The sequence below is a fragment of the Parus major genome, chromosome 27 (assembly GCF_001522545.3).
Source record: "Parus major isolate Abel chromosome 27, Parus_major1.1, whole genome shotgun sequence".
NCBI classification, from domain to species: domain Eukaryota; kingdom Metazoa; phylum Chordata; class Aves; order Passeriformes; family Paridae; genus Parus; species Parus major.
The window spans coordinates 2,506,003-2,520,203 of record NC_031796.1 but is presented as its reverse complement, the minus strand read 5'-3'; the positions used below and the strand labels follow the sequence as shown (position 1 = coordinate 2,520,203).

At 45.9% G+C, this 14,201-nt stretch overlaps 1 protein-coding gene across 4 annotated transcripts; it reads left to right on the top strand.

Moving 5' to 3' along the window:
• Positions 1-6: 6 nt before the first annotated feature.
• Positions 7-13,104, top strand: GOSR2 (golgi SNAP receptor complex member 2). Of its 4 annotated transcripts, none has more exons than XM_015651228.2 (6): positions 7-28; positions 1,331-1,397; positions 3,343-3,451; positions 4,764-4,896; positions 7,643-7,783; positions 10,171-13,104. In XM_015651228.2, exons 2-6 carry the CDS (start codon positions 1,358-1,360, stop codon positions 10,330-10,332), a joined length of 585 nt encoding a protein of 194 aa, XP_015506714.1. In that variant the 5' UTR covers positions 7-28; positions 1,331-1,357; the 3' UTR covers positions 10,333-13,104. The 4 variants fall into 4 exon arrangements, with proteins under 4 accessions (XP_015506714.1, XP_015506715.1, XP_033375971.1 ...); XM_033520079.1 differs by lacking the exon at positions 7-28 and adding an exon at positions 288-307 and having other exon boundaries at positions 1,333-1,397; XM_015651229.2 differs by lacking the exon at positions 7,643-7,783.
• The last annotated feature ends 1,097 nt before the right edge of the window (positions 13,105-14,201 follow it).

Genomic DNA, 14,201 nt, shown 5'->3' with positions numbered 1-14,201 from the left:
GTGTGAGGGGCTGTACCAGCAAACCAACATGGCTGTGAGGGTGTGAGGGGTGTGAGGGGCTGTGCCAGCACAGCAGCAGTTGTCTGAAGGACCGGAGGCAGTCCCGCAAGCCGAGTGTACGAGGCCGGGCGTGCGGGAGCCCAGGGCTGACACCCCACAGATGTCGGAGCCCTTTAAAAGCGTTTCCCCATCAAACCCATCCCGGAGCGGGGCCCCGGGGGGAGCAGAGCCCGAGCCGCGTGTGCCACGTCAGCCCCGAGGGCTCGGCCGGCCCGGGCACCGCCAACGGTGATTCCCGCTTGTTGATGTAGGTTTATGCCCCGTTTATAAGGATTTTTGCAGCAGGGCCCGGCTGCCGCAGTTTATACCACCTCTGGAGGCGTTTGGCTCCTTGAGGATAAATCCCACCTTGCACAGATAATGCCGGTCTGGAGAGGGAGGTGTGGTGTGGGAATTGCAAAATAAGGCAAAAGTTCTCGTGGTTCTGTTACTAATCCATGTGGAATAACTCTTGGGAAAGGGGTCAAAGGACGCAGTTAAGCTAATATTGCACATCTCGATGGTAATTTACATCTTTGAGGGGCTCTGTTAAGAGAGGTGGGGTGGCAAGAGACTTGAATTGAATCTTGTGTTGAATCATCATTTCTCTGTCATTAAATGATGATGCAGAATGACCCTGTAGGGAAGAGCAGGACATCCTGCTGGAGATCTGGGAATGCAGGAATGTAACAGCAGCTGTTATGGATATGGTTGTCATGTTGTACCCATTTCTGTAGCGCCTCATTTTGTGATTATTAAATGGTTCAGGTTGGAAAGGACCTTAAAACCCATCTAGTTCCAGAAGAATTTAACAATCATCAATATTTTTTTTTTACTTTGTTTTCCTATGCCACTGCTTGTCCAGCCACAGTAGTTTATTCTTATAATGACAAGCTTTTAATTTCACTTGATGCCTGTGAATTCATGTGTTGTGGGAATAAGGAAATCATTCCTTATTCACCTTCTCCTCTTGGGTGTCTTCCCACTGTCATCTCCAGACAAAGCTGTTTCTTGTAGAAAAGCTGTTCTGTGCTTTTTGTAATCTTCACCTTGATTTCTGTTTTTAAATAAAGTTACTTTTGAGGTGCCTATGAGGTGAGAGCACATTTTGCTTCCTGCTGAGGACCTGGGTTGGTGGTCAGGGATGGGCTGTCTGCTCTGACACTGTTGCTGATTCCTGTGCTGTTCTAAAAAGTGCATTTCAGTAAAAGAAGCTGAAAAGTGAGGTGCTGAGCAATGGTTTTATGACTGTTAACTGACTTCTGTGTTCATTTTCTCTTTATCTCCTGACAGGCAGGTCCATGAGGTCCAGTCTTACATGGGGCGCCTGGAGACTTCAGACAAAGAGTCAGTGCACTGTAAGTAAGGAGAGGGAGGGAGGTTGATTTAGTTTGCATCTTTAACCTTGTGTGCCTTCTTACTAAATTTACAGTCAGTATTGGAACAAATTTAGCTCTTGAGTCATTGTGATCAGTTGCTGAGACACATCACCAATTCAGAATGCATTGAAATTGTGTTGCTGTTTCACTTCAGTAAGGTGATGTTTTGTATGATGGCAGAGCAGAAAAGACAGGACAAGAATTTGCTTTATCTTCCTGTTACAATCCTTTAACTGACAGAGTGCTTGCTGTGGATGCTTCTTTAACGTTGTGGTAGAATTGCAGATTTTTGGTGCTGTTAGCATTTGGAGCTCATGGTCAGGGTGTCTGTGCAGGCCTTCAGCACAAACAGATCAAAACCCCCACACTGATGCACACGTGGAAAATTAATGAACACCTTGGCATGGGCAGAACTGCAGATTGAGAGCATCTCTGGGCTGGTTTGTTAGAAGCTCAGAAAGCTGAGAGATGTGGCTGTGCCTGCCCTGCTGTGTTGTTATTCCCTCATCCACCAATTGGCAGCTTTCCCTGAAAGATGCTCAGTGCAGTTTCTGGGGAAGATGCTGTGATTTTGTGTCAGGATGCTCCTGGCATTCCTGCTGCATCAGAATCAGAACCTGTCATTCCACCTGCTTATGGGAAGTCAGTAGAACCATTAGGTCTGAAATTGTCCTGGTAAATTTGGACTTTTAACCCAGTGCAAACTTGGCACATGTATTTTGGACCTGTGTTTGAACCCTTAAATCCTGCATGAGTCACTAATAATGGGTTTCATCAGGAACTTGTGAGGTGAAAGGACACTGCATTGACTTGATGCATTTCTGCACATGTTTACTGACTTCTCTTACCTTAAACACATTTGTGAAACATGACTGGGCTCTAGGAAAGGCTGTGTTAAATTTTCTATCAAAAAATAGCAACTTACTAATTCTGGTTGTGTTTTTTGTGGTGTTTGTACTACTCCTTCTACAATGCCAGACTTCCCAGACTGCTCTTCTCTGGGGGTGATTTTGAAAGTTCTGAAAATTAGTATAATTTGCCCTTTTGTTTCTATTGCTTGAGACCATTTCAAGAAATAGAATTACGTAGTTTACAGATTTTACAGTCAGTTCACCAGTTTACATAGTTAATAAGTGAATAAATATATGTATATATTTCTCTCTCTATAATACTAGTCTGTATTTCAGAATTTATTGAAAACAGGATTATTTTTGGTTGAAGAGCAGGACTAGGGGCCAGGAAATCAAACTTGCAGCCTTTTCCAACTTAGAGCAAATAGTTTCCTCTTGCTCAGAAAAGTGTGTAGTGGTGTAGTTTGGTTTGACAAAAGTTGCTGTAACTCTCAGCTCTCCTGTGTTGAGTTCACCTGCAGTAAATGATGGAGAGATGGATTAGGACAATTTGATTGATTTGTCTCTGGATGTGAGTCAGTTACTCTTTGGCTGTGTGACATTCAGGGGCAAAGATGAGGTTGTGTGTGCTCTCTGCTTCTCTGGGTGCTGCTGAGTGTGGTTTTCTGCAAAGTCTTGATATGTGGAGTAGTTCGCAGGTGGTTGGTGATGCTTCTTTGTGTTCTTGTGACAACAAATCCTGCTGTGGGAGCAGGAAGGGGCTGCAGGGGAAATGTGGGGGCTTGAAATCCTAATTCATGGAGCTGATGGGGAAAGAGGTTCAGATATCTGGAGTGAGCAGGGACTTTCCTAGCTGCCTTCTCAGGAAGAGAGAAAGGTGAGAGTGTCAAATTACTGAGCTAAAGAACTGACATTTCATTATAGTTATAGTTCTCACTTACCTGATTATTTTCATCCAGTAAAGATTTACATCTGTCAGGTTTTACATACTGCTTTGAATGCTTTTGAGCATTTGCCTTCATCAGATTGCAGTTGTCTAATTCAAGTCAAATCCTGTTTTTATTTCCTTGCAGTGGTAGAAAATGAGATTCAGGCAAGAATAGACAACATATTCAGCAACTTGGAACGTCTGGAAATCCTGTCCAGCAAAGAACCTCCCAACAAGAGGCAGAATGCCAAACTGTGAGTTCACTGCTTTGCTGTGATTGTGCAGGGTAGTCTTTGTAATTATTTTAATTAAATTTATTGAAGCCCTTTGCCTTTTGATTTGATAACTGTAATCTTTATTTCAGTTATTTGCATAACTGATCTCTGTGCTCTACAGTAGTAAAATTGAGGCACAGAGGCAAAACCACTTTCCTGCATTTAACCCCAGGACCATGAGAATCATTAAAGTTGGAAAAAGCCTCAAAGATCATCAAGTCCAGACTGGTGATGCAGCTGGACTCATGGCTCTCTTCTCAGATGAGCAGAACATGCACTTGGATGCTCTCTCTGTCACTTACTTTTACTGACATTTGTGGAGGTAGGGAGTAAAATTCCCTCATTTGGTGCCATTTTCTCTGGGCCATTTTCTAAGCTGTTGGTGAGTGAAATGAAGAGGTTTCTAAAGTGAGCAATAGTTTGAGCAGGAGGTTGGACCACAGACATCAAGACTTGCTGTTCTTAATTAATTTAGTGACTCAGTTATTAATGTTTAGTCCAAAATGCCCTTGTAGGTAGTATGGGTGGATTTCATGTTGCCTGTATTAAAGAAAGAGCCCAGTATCTGAAGTAGTCATCATTTTCTTCGTAGAATCCTGGAATGGTTTGGGTTGGAAGGGCCCTTAAAGATCAGTTCCAACCCCTGCCATGGCCAGGGGCACCTTCCACTGGACCAGGATAACCTGGTGATGAAACATTAAATTTTATCAATCATTTTATCAGGGCCAGAGGAGTTCTGGACATGATTTGTTTCAGCCCAGTGCAAATGTCTGAGGTGTCTCCTATATTGCCCACTGACTTTGGGGCTCCTTTTAATAAAACCTCAAACTTCAGAACATGATGCTAATTAAAGAAACTGGAAAGCATCATTTTTATGTGAAAGGGCAGGGGGGATGGGTCATAAAATAGTACCTATACAAATCCTACCATCTTTCCAAATCTGTGTTAAATGAGGAATGGATACAGTTATATAACACCTGAAGAGACAATCCATGGGATAGGATGTCCAAGACAGCTCAGGAGTTCTGCTTCACATTCTGTCATTAGACAGGAGGCTAAATAATTGATTAAAATGAATAATCACCTGTGAAGTAATCACCTGTGTAGTAGAAAAATGAGACAAGGAAGATGTAGGTGTGGAATTTCAGCCTAGCATTGGATGTCCTGTGTCTCGTAGAGAAGTAGAACCCATCATTCCTTGTTATTCATTGCTGTTAATTTATGATGCTGTTTTGCTCATACAAAAAGCACCAGAAAATCAGAGTGGTTTTGTGTTGCTGGTCCTTTTCAGGCGAGTGGACCAGCTGAAATACGACGTTCAGCACCTGCAGACAGCCCTGAGGAACTTCCAGCACCGCCGGTACCTGCGGGAGCAGCAGGAGCGGCAGCGCGAGGAGCTGCTGGCCCGCACCTTCACCACCAACGTAAATATCCCTGCTTGGGCTCTCTCTGCTCCAGCAGCTCAAATCCAGCAGGGGGGAGTCAGGCAGCATGTAAACAGGACTGTTGGAAGCTGCTGTGAGTGTGAATGAAGGTAGAGAGGAATCAAAATATGTGGGGATAAAGTACAGCTCTTGTAGGAAAAGCTGGGCTCTTTAAGCAGGAAAAGGCTCCAGAAGCTGCTGCTCCTGTTTTATCCAGCACAGTTCCACCTGGATTTACATAGCAGTTGTAAAAGGGTCAGTGAGGTAGGTACCAAAGTCTACATTTCACTTGGATTTGTGTCAGATGTCTGCCAGATCCTGAGATCTGTGAAAAGCCTGACTTTTACACTCCCCTCTGGCAGCAGGTGTCAGCACACTTCAGTGTAGCCAAACAAATGACACATCTGGAACAAAGCCCTTTTTGCCTAGAAATGAGTCAAAACTTTGTAATAACATGAATGTGTTCAGCCTGTTCTTGTTAGTTCCTCCACTGGGAATTCCCTCCAGTGCAAATTCCTGGAGGAATTTTACTCAGAATAATGTAGGCTTGCTTTCACTTTTCTACAACTAAAAAGATAATCTTATGTTTGGTTTGGTTTTTTGGGTTTTTGTGGGGTTTTTTGATTTTTGGTTTCGTTTTTTTAATACTATTTTTAAATTTTTGTTTCATTTCTCTCTTTATTTCCCTTCTTTGTTAAAGTCATCTCACCTAACATTCGTTATCTGTGTTGTCAGTCATGTTCAGGGCAAGAAAGAAAGAATGTGAGCAATGCTAATTAGCTGAGATTTGGACAGTTTGATGCATTTCTCAAAGCCTGCCATAAAGATAATGTCTGGTATTTTGTTGGCTATTTCAAAATTATAATCAAGGCTTGAAAGAAACACTGCAATTTGTTGTTTTTAAACACTGTGGTGTTTTCTTGCAAGTAGGAACAAGTTTTCCTAGAGGAAAATTTGCTGTTCAGAAACTAAAGGCGTGTAAATAGAACAGTTTTAAAGAGCAGTAGCAAACTTACAGATGCAAAATATAAAGCAAATGGGTTATTTTCTCCTTCAAATGTTGAAAGGTATTGTAGATGAAAAAAAAAAATACACAATTTGTATTTCTTTTTAGCTTGCTACAAAAATGTGGCTTTAAAATGATCCTTTAATAGAAAAATGATGATTTATTTTCAGTTATCAGCCTCTCTTAGTTACAGTTTTCCACAGTTCCTATTCATATACTCCCCTATTCTATCAGAGATGTCTGCTGGGTGTGTGAGTTAATCACTGGAACATCCAGAACAGTTTTTGGAAGCTGTAGCAGTGTTCTGAACAGTTTGCTTAACAGATAGTTAAAGATAGTTAACAGAGTTAAAATGGTCTTTATCTTAAAGCCTCTCCTTCTACCTGGAGAAAATCACAAGCAGCAAAACAAAGCTCTGGTGCCATCCCATCTCCTTGGGAGGGAGGTCACAGATCTACTTCCCTATTTTTACTGCTGCCTTATAGTGGATAAAAAAAATCCTTGTACAGAAATGAAATCTGCCAGTTTGAAGGTTGTTAAATATCTGGAATGAGCCTTTCACATGGAAATCTAAGTGCTCAGACAGCTCTTCTGCTCAGACACTTGTGTGAGCCTTCATTCACAGGTGAGCTGCATTCAGAGGGGCCCAGGTGTTCTGTCAGAGCCCCTTCATCCAGGGCCCCTGGGACCTCTGTCCCTGATTCTTCCTTCACAGTGCCCAGCCTGGGCAACACCAGTCATTGGGTCCTACATGGCATTTTCAGATTAACATTTGGGTTTTTTACCAAAGAGTGTTCAGAGTACATTCTGCTGTATCTGTGTGTGTCTCCTGCAGCTGCTGGGCACATGGAGTGCCCTGCATTCACATGACTGAATTCTGCCTTTGGCTGTTTCTTGTTCTGAGTACTTGGAGCAGGTGATCAGTGTTCCCAGCACTTGCCCCTTACCAATACCCCAGTTCCTGCCCTAAACCATGTGGGAATAATGAGTCATTTCCTTGTCCCTGAATTGTGTCCAGAGAACAGCAACCTGGAGGCCTTTGGTAGACAGGGGTGATGCCATCCCTGCCTTCCTGTGCAGTCCAGATTAGAGTTTTACCCTGTTATTTCCATCTCAAGATTCCCAGTTCCTAGTTAAGAGAATGCATCTTTCCTGGAAAAACGTGGAAATACTAATTTTTCATAATTTTTTTTTTTTTTAAATAGGGTCCTGGGTGATGAGTGAGCCAGTGCTGAGGGAACCAAGCCCATGTCTGTTTGTCCTCACTGCCAGAAATTTGCACTATTTTGTAAATGTTTAGAATGTCATCTCCAAACATTTTTTTCAGGCCTTTTGTTGCTCAGAAATGTGGTGTGAAATCTTCCATAAGTCTTTCACCTGCAGTGATCAATGACTAAATACCTTCTTGGTGTTTAACACCTTGTTAAACACCTTCTGCTAGCTTTGATGTTCTCTCCTGCAGTACTCTTTCCCACTGAGATTATAAAAATTCTCTGCTTTGGCTCTTTTCATCCTTGTGATCTCATTGCAGTTGAGCAGCTGCTCAGCTTTGCCTTTTGGCTTCCACCCTATCTTCTCTAAATGACTCTTTTCACTCAAATATCAATGTTGTATTTAAAATCATTATGAAAAGAAAGGTGTAAGCACAGTCCTCCCAGTCCTGTTGGGTTTTGGCCGTGTCTGCTGGCGTGTGTTGTGTTTCTGAGTGAGCAGGTAACCGAGTCCCTGCTTTCCCCACAGGACTCTGACACCACCATCCCGATCGACGAAACCTTGCAGTTTAATGAATCCCTGCAGAGTGCCCACCGAGGCATGGATGATCTTATTGGCAGTGGCACCAACATCCTGCAGGGGCTGAGGGAACAGAGAGTCACATTAAAGGTGGGGGCATCATTTTTTACCAGAAAGACCCCACGTTTTTCTGTGTTCATGCTGATTAGGCTAAGTAAAATCAATATATGTGTTGTTTCAATACATTGCTCTGAGCTGAGGGTGCTGGAAAGGCCCAAACTTCGTTTAAACAACTTGAAATCTTTACATTTTACCATCCTGTTAGTAATACCTTTAAGATCTCTTGGGGCTGTCTGGCCTTCACCTGCGGGGCAGCATCTGGAGTGCTGAATGTTATGTTTGTTTTTCTATGGTTGGCTGTTGTTCTTTTGTTCAGGTTCAGGAGAGGCAGTAACTGGCTGGCAGGGAGATGTTGGTTCAGATGAGCATCACTCAGAGCAGCCACAAAGCTGGTGTAGAGCACTTATGATTAAGATTAGTAATAAAGATAACGTACCTCAACAGTCCCTTCTTCTGTGCTCATAACAAGTGCATTTCTGCATGTCTCTTCATAGCAAATATTTGTCTTTTATTTTACAGACTGCTCAAAGTGATGGTCAGTTCTGAGTGAAAAGCTCAAGGATACAAAAAAATTTAATAAAAAGCGTATGGGGAGAGACTGGACTTGTGCAAAATGCAGGGAGATGCCTGTCTGTTGTATTCATCTTCTGATTGGGATAAGTGCTGTTCTCAGTTTTGTGATGCTGCTTTGTTTTGGGATGTATTTTCCAGATTTAGGCATTTTTAATGATATAAATCCCAGATTTGGTCATGTCTGTCACACCTGCAGCTCCATGGTGTGGCAGGCAGTGCAAGCCTGGTCTGCACTCCAGCTGTCACTCAGGGAGCTGAGCTGGGCATGCAGAGACACTTTGCTGTCCTGACCCTAGGGTTCCAGGCTGCCTGGTGTTCCCTGGGCCCTGCACAGAACCAGCACAGGGTCCAAAGCCTCCAAGGCCTGCAGCTCCTTCTCTGCTCCCTAGTCTGCTGACCAGGCCCTGCACCCACAAATCTTACATGGAGACATTAAGGCAAAGTTTGAAGCTGAGTTCTTTGCAAGATGAGGTTTAGCTTCTGGTTCAGGTCACTTGTTCACTGACCTGCTGAGTATGGATTTGTTTTAAGACAAGGTCCATTACTAGAGAAACCTTGAAGAAAACTCTGTGGGTTGTTCAGTGCAGAGGAATGGTGTTGCTGAGCAGTTTGGCCACAGGAGTGTTGGGGAGGGGTTCTGTTGCCAGCTCATGAGGGAAAGGCTGTAAGAACTCATTGCTAGTGCTGGGAGAAGATTTGGGTTGTGAATGCTTTTCCTGCATCCCTGAGAGGATTGTAGACATTTGTCCACCGTGTTGAGCACTGAGTTGCTTTGGTGGTTGATCACATTGGTCTGGAGTATCCATGCACTCATCAGTGTCCCTGTGCTGCCCATAGGGAATTGGAGTTGTTTCTCCAAGCTGGGAAATCACTGATGCAAGGTAATCTCTCATGAGGGACTGGATGAAGCAGATGGGCTCTGGAGGGTTCCTGAGAAGGTGCATCCCACCACAGGAGGGCTCACCAGTGCCACAGAGGAGCCCTGACAGGGCCTGGTGCCCTGCAGGGATGAGGAAATGCTGTTTATTGGAGTAGCACCAGTCCTGTGTGGCTGCTTTGGCTGGCTGGCAGTGACTGCCTGGTTTCTACTGGCTCTTCTCCAGCCTTTGCCAGGCACCTGAGCTCTGGGCCAGCCCTGCAGCAGGGAACTGCTGGATGTCTGTCCATGGCTGCTGGTACTGTCTGTGCTTTCAGGGCTGTCATGTCCTGGGTGTTCAGGGAAATGTTGCTTCTCCCTTGCAGGTGGGGGAATTTCTGTTCATATTCCTTTTCCCCTTAACTCAGTTTTTCTTACACTGACATAGACTTTATTGCCTTCTGGCAGAAGCAGCTGGTGTAGAGACAGCTTATAAAGAGAAATGGGTTAACGTGGAATTATACAACATCCCATGTTGGAAGGGCCTCCCAAGGATCACTGAGTCCAACTGCTGGCCCTGCACAGACTCCCCAACAATCCCAGCCTGTGCTGTTGGTATGAACTGTACTTAAGCAAGGGGAACTCTGCACAAAACCTTGGCTGGTCATAGCTCTTTTCAGACTGTGACTGGAACAGGACCAGGAGAACTCTTACTCCTCCCTAAGGAGTGCATTTTTCTGAGACACTTTTTATCTTATCTCTGTCCAGACTGTTTTGTGTCTTTAACCATGTTCCTGTTCATGAATTAATTAGTGCAGACATCCAGTTGTTTCCAGGGTCCTGTGGAATGGCAGGGATGGTTGGCTGAGAGAAGTTCCATGGATTATAATCCATCACTCGCCACCCATGATGAAATACTCTTGGACTGTGGAATAAGAAGGCTCAGAACATGAGGGTGATTGTGTCTTTGCTGTGTTGTTGTCCTCAGGGCACTCACAAGAAGATCCTGGACGTTGCCAACATGCTGGGCCTGTCCAACACGGTGATGCGGCTGATCGAGAAGCGCGCCTTCCAGGACAAGTTCCTCATGCTGGGGGGGATGGCCGTGACCTGCCTCATCATGTTCCTCGTTGTGCAGTACCTGACATGAGCTGCTGACCTCCTGCAAGAGGAGTGTCTCCAGGACTGACTTTCCTCTGGGTGCTGCTTTGGATGAGACCTTCCCATGGACTTCAGAGTTTACAAATCCCACTCGGACAGTGTCACATGGAAAGCACGTCGGGAAATGGATGTGTCAGGGGTCTGTGCTTGAGAACAGCCCTGTGGAAATAACCTCTGGCCTTTACTGCTCTCCCCTCAAGCCTGCAGGTTTAATGGTCTGGTTAATAGGAAGCAGAAGTGAACATTGTGCCCAGATGTAGGAAGGCAGGAATGTCCCTTTGGGCACACAGGCATGGGAGGATGCAAAGGCACAGCCTAGGATGCAGCAGGTCTTTCCTGTGCAGGCCAGCACTGACCTGACCCCTGCATTTTGCAGTGCAGGAATGGCACAGAGAATTTCACAGTGTTCATGGGCCTGAGTTCAGCCTGTGGGACTGAGTGTGCAAAGAGAGTTGGGAAGTGAAGGGCTCCCATTTGTGGTTCCATTTGCTTGGAGGAGGAGGATTTGTGGGGAAGAGTCTTAGAACACGGTTATAACCTCAGTTAACACACTGTTAACCAGCACAGATCTCTCTGGTTTAGGCTGAAATGTCTGCTCAACTGAGGGATGTTCTGGTACCTCTCTCTGCCCTGCTGCTTCCCAGGGGATCCTGAGTGCCATGCACCCTCCTGCTTCCACTGGGATGCACATCAGGCCTGTGGCACCTCCCCAGACCTCCTGCCAAATCCAGCCTCCAAAACTGACATTTCTAATGCTGGAGCACATAGGTTTGGGGAGCTGTGTTCACTTCCTGAGATGCTGGTTGGGTTTGGGGCTCTAAAGCTGGAACTTCTGAGTGGATGGAGCAGGTGAGTCTCCCTGTACTCCCTGGAGGTGTGGGATTGTTCACAGGGCTGGAACAGGTTCTTCACACCTGGAACGCTGGGATCAGCACAACAGGCCTGGCACTGAAAATCAGCTTGGTCAAGAGACTTGCCTCAAGTTTGTGCCTTGGGATGGTGACGTCCCCATCCTTGGGAAGGGGGTTCCCTGTGTTTCCCTGAGCACCTGTGGAGTTACTGTGAAGGACAGACTGTGTCACCTCTTGGGGGTGCTGCTGGCTTGCACTCATCTCTGTGGGGTTGTTCTCTATCCCAGTGAAACATGGGAGCTGTGAGATCCTCATCTCAGTCTGGCATCGCTTCCCCTGCAGCCTGGGGTGTCTGACAGAGGGGCCATCCTGGGATTTTGGCATCATCCATTTCAATCACCCTGCAGATCCATTCCCATCCCCATCCCCATGTGTGGCAAGGCTGGAGCATTCCCTGGTGTCACAGTGGCACAGATGTGTCATATCCAGATGATGTGGCCTCGTGCTGGCAATGCCCTCCCTGTTTCCTGTCTGGAATGGTTGTGTGTCTCTGGATTAGTAACTAATCACACATTCTACATTCTGTCCTCACTGGACTGAGCTTTGCTTTCATTATGTGGCCTGTTGCAAACTGGGAGAAAGGGTTTTAATAACTGAAAAACTTAGAAGTAATTTTAGGGAATATGGGCCATGGGACAGGGCCATGCTGGTGTCCAGAGCTGGGGTGGGGCCCAGCCAGACACCCAGTATGACCAGTGGCCCCTTTTCATGGGCTTCTCCATGTGTCTGATATTCTGAAGTGTTTCCTGCTCTTGGAGTTTCCCAATTTTTCCAGGTTTTCCAAGGAAATACTGTAGCAGAGCAAGCATGGAACTGTTTTTTATTTGAGCCCAAGAGAGTAAGGAATTGAAAAGAAGAAATCTGCAGTGATGGAGCATCTGTCTTGCTGTGTAATAGAAATCATAAATCCAAATTTGTCTGGAATTTAATTTGGATATGAAATCTGATGGATTCAGCCCTTGAGAGGGCAGCTGAGCACTTACAAGGGGTCCCTGGTAAATCTTAGTTCAGATGAACTGATCCAGTTCCACTGGATTTTACAGTGTTAGGGTTTAGGGTTTAAGGCTGTAATTGTTTAAAGTTTCTGTAGCTGTGACTTGGTGTAGCAGGGTTTGTCTTACACCAGGGTGGGACTCTGGTTAATCTTTCTCCTTTTGGGCTGTGGTAGGAGCCATAAGATACTTGGAACTGGATTTTTTTGTTCTGTTTCTGAGCCTAGCTTGGCATTTTAATAGAAGTTTTCCTGTTGATTGATTTTGCCTCTGGAGTCTCCTTGTCCTCCTGTCCAGCACAGGCTGATTTCCCCTTGGAGAGCCAAGTGTCCTTGCTACCCTTGGCATCCAAAGGTGACACATAGGGCTTGAAGGAACCACCTGGGGAACTGGATTTGGGGACATGTGACATCAGACACATCTGTAGTGCCTGTAAAGTCCAAAGAGATTTCCAGGGGCATCTCAGGTGGTTTGTGTGAAACCTGAAAGCCTCCACTGCAGTGGGACGTGGCAGGGACACAGATGGTTCCTTCAAGCCTCACATCTCCCCTTTGGATGCAGTGGGAAATGAGCTGGAGCCCTGGTGGGATTGTGGTCCCTGCCAAAGGAAATGAGCTGGAGCCCTGGAGGCTTTGCTGCTGTAGCTTGGTGGTGTTTCCTTCCTCACCAAACACCTCACTTCTGCTTCCAAACTGTGGCACGAGTTCCAGTTCTGGGGTGAGCTGCTCTCAGGAGGGGACTCTGTGGGAATTCACTTGCCTCTGGAATAAAACTTTTTACCAGTATTTTATACATAAAGGAGCAAGGGTGGAATGTGATTCATGTGATGTTCTGTGAATAAATTTTTTTCAACCAAAATGAAGGGGTTTTTTTACCTTAGCCAGCATGTTGGGGCTAAAATAAACAAGCATTGATCCTGGTTCACTGTGGATGGAGGAGGGGGGCTGCAGGGGAGGGGGCCACAGGGATGCTGTGGGGGGCTCCCATGTGGGTCACAGGAGGAAATGGGTCCCACCACACAGGTTGGAAGGAGCAGGAGCCTGTCCTGGACCCCTCTGGTCAGACTGGTGGGATGTGCCAGGCTGGCACAGCCCCAGAGCTGGTGGTGAAAGGGAGCTGGAAATGGGTGGGTGATGGAACAGGAGTGGGGGGCAGCTGGGGGCACATCCTGGCCCCTGCTGTGCTCTGCCCACTCCCCCTTAGGTCCTGAGAGGGGCCAGACCTTCCTCTCCCTCTCTGCCTCCAGTGATGCAGGTGAGGGGCTCCTAATTAAGAGAAGTGAAGGCAAAATGTGGCTGTTGATAAAGACACTGGATTTAAAATGTGAGATCAAGGGGTTGGATTATCTTTCTCTTGCTCTTCAGTTCTGTTTTGAAGTAATTCCAGGCCCCACAGCTACAACACACTTGTTAAATCAGAAAATACCCAGCAAAGAATGCAGAAAGTTGTCAGTGCTGTATGTACGATGCAGAGGTGGGACCAGCCCGTGGCAGTGCTGGGATGGGGCTGCACTGGGTTCTGCTCAGGGTGGGCCCCTGAGGGGCTTTGATTCTGTGAGCAGCAGCTGGAAATGGGACTGATGCTTCAAGAGTGTGCTTGAGTGTGACTGAGCATGTGGAAGAAATCCAGGAAAGGTTTTATGTCCTGGTTTCACCTGGGATTGAGTTAATTTTCTCCCCAGCAGCCATTCCCAGGGTTGTGTTTGGGATTCAGTATGGGAATAATGTTGATAACACACCAATGGTTTGTGTTTACTCTAAATCAAGGACTTCTCAGTTTCCCAGGCTCTGCCAGTGAGCAGAGGCTCAAGAAGCTGGGATGGAGCAGGGCCAGGAGAGGTAACCCAAACTGGCCAAAGGGATATTCCACACCACAAAGAGTCATTCCGAGTATATAAACTGTGAATAATGGACTGGGAGGGGTCAGAGGGTGCTGTACTGGCCAGCACTTGTCTG